Below are 8,184 nucleotides of genomic sequence, written 5' to 3'. Positions count from 1 at the left end.
TGCTTCCGATGCTAATTCTGCTTCTATTGGCAATTGTGCTTCTTAGAAGCGGATTTTGCATGTTGCACAGCAACAATCCATGTGATAGTTAAGCCCAGTGGCGCTTCCATTCCTATTTGATCTCTTGTTGTGCCTAAAAGTGCCACTTGGGCCACAAACCACGAAATTATCGCCACACAAGCTACAGACATCGCATGGTCTCGATAAAATCACTATAATTTGTAGAATAATCAAGTCTATCATAGTCATATATGGTGCCCATAACATTGATGGCACTAGTCCCATAAATCATCAAATATGCTAAACTAGACCCCTTTCCCAACATTAAGCTGTGCATACAGTAAATCAAATCAATCTGCCAAGATAAAATCATCATAATTTGTAGAATATGAACATCTATCTGACAACTGTATAGTCCCTACCTTGTGAGTATCCCATAGTCTTCCTACATTACAAGCACTCTCATTACTCCTCAAAACTCCTTACTCATGTGTGCGGAGTTTGAATTTGTTCCGGAAGAATACTGAAACACTTAGTCATTTCATTTACCAGATGTTCTAAGCCAGAGAAGTCCAAGCTCAAGAGGTCCGTGGACTGGTCTATGGGACTGAAATATAGGGTTAGGGGTCTGCACGAACCTTGCGTTGCCCGCGTTGCCGCCAAACCTAACAAAGAAAAGAAGCAAAAGAAAGAGGTAGTATAAACGATGTACCTTCGTTCCTCAGGCATCGTAAAATGAGTACCCCTTTGCAGGGAGTCTGATTAAGCTTTAACAAAGTTCACTGGACACCAAGAGATAGCACAAGAATTGATGAATACATTAAACAAGGGTAGCTATTATACATTCATAGAACAAAGCGAGACAAACAAGAAGAAATTCAGTTGATGTCATCCAATACAGTGGCTTAGACCTCATTATCAGACTCATATCCTTCATCTGAATACCCCTGAATCCATGCAGGCGAAGAGTTGATTGGAATATGAATGTTCAGTCTATAGACATTATCCACAGCATCAATATGCCAGGAGCCTTGGAATATAAATTCCGGCCAGAATCCTTCAACGGTGCTGTTTTCTATGAAGAAACTCAGTAGCGAACTAGGACCTGCATGTGAGATTTTGCTACATACGGACTGATGGGAGGATGGAAAAACTAGACACCGTGGAAAGGACATGACGTGCGACATGAATAATCACAAGAAGCCGGTGTTTGATGGTTGTGAAGTGATCTGAGCAGTGTTGTTAGTGGAAATGATTGTTATAAATACCAGGATACGCACCCCACTCGGGGATAAAGGTATAAGAGTCGCCGTTGATGACCAATATAGCCATTTCACCATAAACTAGGGCAATCACCGGTGAAAGGCCAATCAACTCATTCTACATAACTATACATATAATGATGTTAGGAACAACAATGCAAAGGACAATTGGAACTCACCAGTACTGGAGGAACTCTCGTTGGCAGACATGGTGGCGGTAAAGGATGAGAGAACACTGAACCGTTGCAGAATCAATGTGACATCGGCAATTGCCGAAATGAGGTTGAACTTGTTTACGATTTGGTGGCCTTCTGACTAACATGCATACTCTCTCTTCAAATGTGATAATACAATGCTTTATCCTGCAAGGTACTAATATCTTATAATTTTATAGTCTAAAGGTAGGACCTTTAGTGTATATTTGGCCATGATCACGGTTCCTATCCCAAATAGTCACTTGTTTACATATATGCATTATGATGGAGGATCTCGCCGATTGGGGGATGCTAGTTCTCGATGTTAGGATGTCATGATCTCAGCTTCAACATTAACTATGACGAGCAACAGGATACATCCCTTATCAAAGCTGTTGTGCAGCTACTAACCTGGCAACACAAAAATCCTTTCGCTTCTGGATATCAATGATCAAACCCACCTCTCGACATACAAGGGTCCACTGTAAGACCTCGCCCGGGATATTTTATGGCGAGATGTGACATGAGCAATGGTGGTAAAAGAAGTGTCGACTATCACACACCAATTTGTGCTATATCATGGCTATGGTTCATCTCAAGATGAACAGGCTGAAAGTACTGCAGTGATCGTGAGTTTTTTCTTTTCAGGATACAACTAATATTGTCATCACTCAAATTCTTTCAAGCCTCTTTCAGAGTGGCAATCACTCATAGCTCTCACACACTATATCCGACACCTGCATGAGGCTAAAAGGGCAGCCTGGGGTGCAATTGATCCACTGTCAAGTAAGACCGTGCAGAGCTCGAGTCTAGCCTACCCCTTTTTTTAGAACCTGACTTCCTTTCATGAAAGCATCGACAGTGTCGTATGCCGCATGGGTATCCTCGGCGAGAATATCCAGATGCTGAGGCTCAGTGTTCCACCGGGGATAGATTCGTACAGGATGGGAGATGTTCTTCCACACGCCGTTGCCAATTTCAAGTCCCTCACTACTCTCACTTTAGCCATACCCGCAGGCGACACCCTCCATTCTACATTCATTAATACCATCCTCAACATCATCCCAAACATCCCCAATCTAAAAGTTCTCAGTCTGCCTGCCAGCGCTCTGAACGGAAATATTCTTCATGAGCTCAGTGTGCAGTGCCGAAGACTCGAGGAGCTACACAGCACTTATGTGCTTCCTCAATTTGGTGTCTTGAACATACAAGATGATGGCCCAAGAGCTTGCTGTGCCCATTTATCATGCAAGCCTTGGCCAAGGTCTCCATCGTCTCCACATGTAAACCCCTCGGCAGGTTTCTCGAATCACAGACAGTATTTTCCTCCTCCATCCACCATTTACAATTCTGTCATATCCGCGGTGTAGACAACGATGTCCTTGACATGAGGGACCTCATCGTGACTATTACCTCGCAGTGTGTGACACTCAAGTCCCTCACTCTCAATGCAGACGCTAACGTCAAACAGCTTGAGGCAGACGTGATAGATGGCCACCACCATCTCATGCTCGAGGATCTCTGCCAGCTGTCCATTCTCCCTAAGTTGACACGATTATACATATACAACTCTTACCCCATTGAATTCAACGACGGCACCGTGTTGTCTCTCACACATTTCTTCCGTAGGCTCACGCACCTGCATCTTAATCCCTGTCCACCATGTCCAAAAGGAACACGCCCAGGACTCGCTGCAGTCAAGCATTGTGTTGGCGAGCTTCGAGACCTGGAAGAGCTGGCACTCTACTTATTGATCAAGAGCCCGCAGCCCATGGACATCCTGATACTGCCCTCCGATTAGAGCAGTCAATGTCGTTGCCAACATCTGCAGCTCCTTCACCTCGGTTCTATGCAGTTTCCCGGTGGCTACGGAAGGAGCGCCATGAACTGTACTTGTGCTTTCTTTCTGGCCCAAGTGTTGCCAATATGCATGAGCATCAAGATCAGAAAGGTGGATGAGGGAGAGTGGGAAGCTCCATGTATGGTCGAGGAATGGGACAAAAGCAACCTTAACCATGGATGGTGGGAGGACCATTGCATGTCACTTATTCATTTTATGAAACAGATGTACTGTATGATTCAAAACTATTTGCCACCCCCCTGTGACTGTGACCAATTTCGTGGAATTCTGCCACACCAGAGGCCGGTTGTGACCTATGACCACACTAGAATTTTGCCACCCATTTCTTCAGTAGTTGACCTATAAGTAGATTGTGACTGGGTCTGAGACATTGAGGCACTGCTTTCTGACTTGGAGTATGAACCAGTTTGATGAAAAAGCTCAGAAATACATGACACAAGTAAATACTACAAGCGGAGTCTGAAGTTTTGTAGTGAGAGTGGCCGGAGCCACTAACTGCTGTCAAATATTGCAAATTATTCTGAGACATCCGACGTTCCCCCCTTGTCACTGCCGCTACAAGCTCACCATGCCTTCAATGACAGATCCTGCTATCCTCGAGTGGCGTGACCATGTTAAGGAGACTCTCTTACCCATCCCATCCCCGATGCCTCATTTCTTGACTTCATCAAATTCACACTCCCTATCATCACAAAAGCAAATTGTGCCACCCTTTCTGCCACCGACTTCTTCAGCAGAGAGCCTGTCAACTACGACCAACCTAGGGATATCCAGAGGATCCCAATCCCACCAACGAAGACCATAGATACCCTCCAATCTGCTCTCAATGCCATGATTCATGCTGGTCACACATCCGTCGTCTATGCCCACATCACATCCAAGACTCCTCGCTATTTCCCGTTGTGGGAGTTCCTCTACTGGTCCAAGGTCACCGTGCTGCGTACTATTCGAGATGCATGGAGTGGTGCAGATGAGAGTCTAGGGCTGTAAACGAAGGTCTGGGAGAGATCAAAAGGTCAGCACGGTGTTGAATATCAATAAGAACCACTGGGTCGCGGTTGTTCTGGACTTTGAGCACTCGGAATTCTTTTATGGCAATCCTCTCAGCTGGGCTGCTGGTGACGAGGTTGTAGAGGTGATTGATTGGTGGATCATCCATTACCCCGGCCTTCAGTTCGTGCAGAAGAAGCTGAAAATGATAGAGCAGCCCGATTGGCACAACTGCAGAATGCTGGTGAACAACGCACTGGGTCACTACTTCCTACCCAAAATGTATCCGCTCATGAAGAAGGACCGACTCGACGAGGAGCACCTTCGGACACTGTTGAAAGTCATAGAATGCCACTGAGACAGGGTGAGTTTGCTATACCAACCCCTTTGTGATGTTTGACTTGCTTACCTCGAGTTCAGAGCTTTGATGCCAAGGCCCAAAGGTATCAGTTCACATTCGGGTCGTCACTCGAAGACTACCTCACGCACTGTAAGGACGACTCAGGTTCTATATCGGGGAGTAGTGTCGAGGTCATGGAGGACACCAAACATCTCCAATCTGCCCTCGCACTACCGGCTGGGCTGAACCACGAGCCAGAGACTTTGTCAATCATATCACAAGGGGACAACCAGGCAAGCATGAGCTCTCCGCACCAGTTGAGCCTCTTTGTTCTCAGCCTTTGCTCCTCCCTCCACCAACGTTGACTTTGTTCCCAATTTGGACAGTCTCTAGGGCACTCCTGCACCATCTATCTCTATGTCCCCCATCCCGTCTGTTGTACATTCACCCACACCAGCCAGTACAAGACGATCCTCTCCCTCAGCTTCCGAATTTACCAAATCCTCAGTTGGCCCAAAGACCAAGCTCTTAAAGAGAGCATTTAGCCGTGTGCTCTCGTCAGGATCACAGAGGGCTGGTGACACCAACAATGCGCTCGCCAGCTCGTCAACCGCCGGTGGTCTTCATACACCACTTTGTTCATCCACACCTTCTCAAAACCTCCGCAGCTGTGGCCCACCTCTTAATTCTACCTCACCGTACATGTCATCGGACAAGTCTCTCCTCACAAACATCTCTGCAAGCATGGAGAAGTGATCATGGCCCAGGAAAGAAGACACTGCATCGCGCAAAAAGTCCCATATCAGCCAAGCTTTCTCATTGGCTGTCAAGTGAGCACAAAACTTACCTCGACCAAAATCACAAAGCTGTTCACCTTCCCCACCAACATCCCCTCAGCACCATTCGTCAATTCCTCAACCCTTAATGGCTCCAAACCCCGACAACACTGGAGGCTCTTCTTCTCTGCATGTCAAATCAGAGCCCACTTCATTGTCTGCACCAGGCCACAAGCAGCCAAAGGGTGTGAGCGATATTCATCGCGCTCTCAACTTGATCGCTGGAGTCAAGAGTGCATCTAATAGTCTTACAAAGTGGTGGGGCCCGTCCTCTCCAAAGACTCACAGGGCCCATGTTTTGTCGACATCGGAAGCGGCTCGAGAAGCGTACGATGACATACAGGAGATCTACAAAGCAGTTGATAAGAATAAACAGTCTGCTACAATGACTGCGGCAACACTTCGAAAGTGAAAATCACGAGCAGCGAAGGTCAAGTGTGAGATCCAGTCTGGCAAACGGGATACAAAGGGCAAGAAACGGAAGATTTCGATCAGTAAAATGCTTTATATAGAGTGGTGTACTTACCAGGATACAGAATCAAACTGTCAACAATCTTGTGGACCCGTCATCAAAGTCTCCAAAGCATAACGATGCCAAGCTCAGTCGCCCTGATCGTACCAGGAACGAAACAGTCAGAAACAAGAACAAGAAACCTCAAGGGCGTAAGCGAACTGTACTGAAAACAGATGCAAAGTACATGAACTGGCACACTTCGTTTATGTGGCGACAAATCGATACTGCTCAGCGAGTCGTTGACTGGAGTTCCTCCGCCATTGTTGGCCGGCTGGTGGAACGAGATGCCCAGACCTTCAGCAGCCTGTCTCGAGAGACTGTCAGGGACTGGATTGTTCCGGAAGACAAGAAGATGAAGGTACTGGCACAATGGACAGATGCATGCGAGGCAATGAATGAGTTTGGGTGCCATCAAGCTGGAGGAAACAAGGGTGGACGGCGCAGTGATCTTGTGAGTGACCCCTAAGTTTGACAGCATGAGATAGAGAAGCTTACTTATTTATTTCCATCTGCAGGCTCGCCACCCCAATGTTTGCAACATAATCGAGCAGCGCTTGAACGCTATTCAGGACCTGAAAGTGCTGGTCTCCCTTGTTACTGCTTGCGGAGTCACGGTGGCCACTATTCAGGAGATGCAACCAGAAATATTCACAAAATGCGCACCTGATGGATCCGTCATCCAATGCTCGGACTCCTTTCTTCGTCGTTTTCTCCATGCAAAACTTGGATGGTCAGAACACTGTTCTACTTGGGCAGCACACAAATTGCTGGACCAGAGCATGCCACGATTATATCCGTGCGAGTACCTGTATCCGTGGGAACAAGTACCTGTGCCCTCAGAGGCCACACCTGTATCCGGGGTGGCATCTGTAGGAACGGGTATCCATATCCACAGATACAGGTACTTGCCAATGGACGGGTACTCATGGGTAGAAATAATCTACGGGTATCTTGAAGGTACCTGAGGGGTACCTGTGGGTACTGTGGTAAATATTGTTATGGACGCTTTTTCTTCTTTGTTACTTTGTGTATCTTTTTCTTTTCTTTTCCTTTACCTCGTTCCTAGTAAGGCGACGCACACCCGGACTTCGGCTTGATCCCTTTTCACTAAAATCCCTTTAAAACCCTTCTATAAACATATCCCTTTCTCTAACGGACACGTATACTTACATTGGACACGTATACATACCACGGACACGTACGATAGTGGGCTGGACACGTAGGGAAGGACTGCGGACACGATATCTCGTTCGAATATGGACTTCCGCGATGTGGCTTAGCTCTGGCTCGGCGGAGCAGACGGACTCTTAGGCTGATGTGGCGGACCTATATGACGTGGCGATTCACACGGACTTGTACTAGTATAAATATCGAACCTTTGTAGTCGAAATTCTCCAACCTGTTCACTTGTATCGTACCTACAGTGTTTCAGTTGAATTCACCAGAATCCTCGATATTGTCTTGCGTGACCTCCAGATGATACCCCTCAAATCTCAACTACTGAAGAGCTTTACCACCAGAACCTCGAATCCACATCAGCTCTAGCACGCCTGCCTCAGAAGAGGACACCTCATCTGAACAAACTCGATCCTAGACCGGACGCTGCGTCTAGATGAACCGAGCCAGAACCCCAGATCCAGAACCTCCGAAGCCCCTCGCTGATCGTCCAAGCCAACGGCGCCGAACGACTCGATCGTTCCCCGCTTCACGAAACCGACGCTGTAATGTCCAGGCTTGAATAGAGATTCAAGAGTGGACGCGCGTTCTGGTGCAGGTGTGATAGCTATCACAGGTGCGATCGGCCGTGTTCTAAGAAGCCTTGCTTCTAGGTCAAAGGTCTGGTGTAGTGGCGATTCTACACAGTCAAAGGTTCTAGGTATCGATGAGGGAAGCTAGTCCTGGTGAAAGGACTAGTTCAAGTACGAGTAGATAGACGAGGTAAATCAGAGATGAATAGGTTAAAGAACTCCCCTCTACTAGGGTCGTCCTTATATAGTACATACATGCGCAGCCGCAGGAGGCTATGATACTAATAAGTAAGTCAGACCGAGTCGTGCTAGTACTGTGCCCCAGTCCGTAGTCGATGCGGAATCCTGTACCCAATAAATATAGTACAAGCCTATGCAAGGCTATGAAGCACAGTCCGAGGCTATGAGAAACGAGATAGTCCGTAGTCGAGAATACGAG

General features: G+C 47.1%; 2 protein-coding genes across 2 annotated transcripts; one reads left to right on the top strand and one right to left on the bottom strand.

Annotated features, from left to right (window-relative positions):
* Window positions 1-905: 905 nt before the first annotated feature.
* On the bottom strand, window positions 906-1,472 carry STEHIDRAFT_107666 (uncharacterized protein; the record flags this gene model as incomplete). The annotated part of the gene is made up of 4 exons (XM_007299767.1): window positions 906-1,075; window positions 1,131-1,229; window positions 1,281-1,343; window positions 1,442-1,472. 4 exons carry the CDS (start codon window positions 1,470-1,472, stop codon window positions 906-908), a joined length of 363 nt encoding a protein of 120 aa, XP_007299829.1.
* An 859-nt stretch (window positions 1,473-2,331) lies between these two features.
* STEHIDRAFT_152670 (uncharacterized protein) lies at window positions 2,332-5,403 on the top strand (the record flags this gene model as incomplete). The annotated part of the gene is made up of 5 exons (XM_007299766.1): window positions 2,332-2,593; window positions 4,015-4,244; window positions 4,300-4,647; window positions 4,728-4,976; window positions 5,041-5,403. 5 exons carry the CDS (start codon window positions 2,332-2,334, stop codon window positions 5,401-5,403), a joined length of 1,452 nt encoding a protein of 483 aa, XP_007299828.1.
* Between the last annotated feature and the right edge of the window lie 2,781 nt (window positions 5,404-8,184).

Source organism: Stereum hirsutum (genome assembly GCF_000264905.1).
Source record: "Stereum hirsutum FP-91666 SS1 unplaced genomic scaffold STEHIscaffold_2, whole genome shotgun sequence".
NCBI classification, from domain to species: Eukaryota; Fungi; Basidiomycota; class Agaricomycetes; order Russulales; family Stereaceae; genus Stereum; species Stereum hirsutum.
This window is presented reverse-complemented; position numbering and strand designations above follow the sequence as displayed.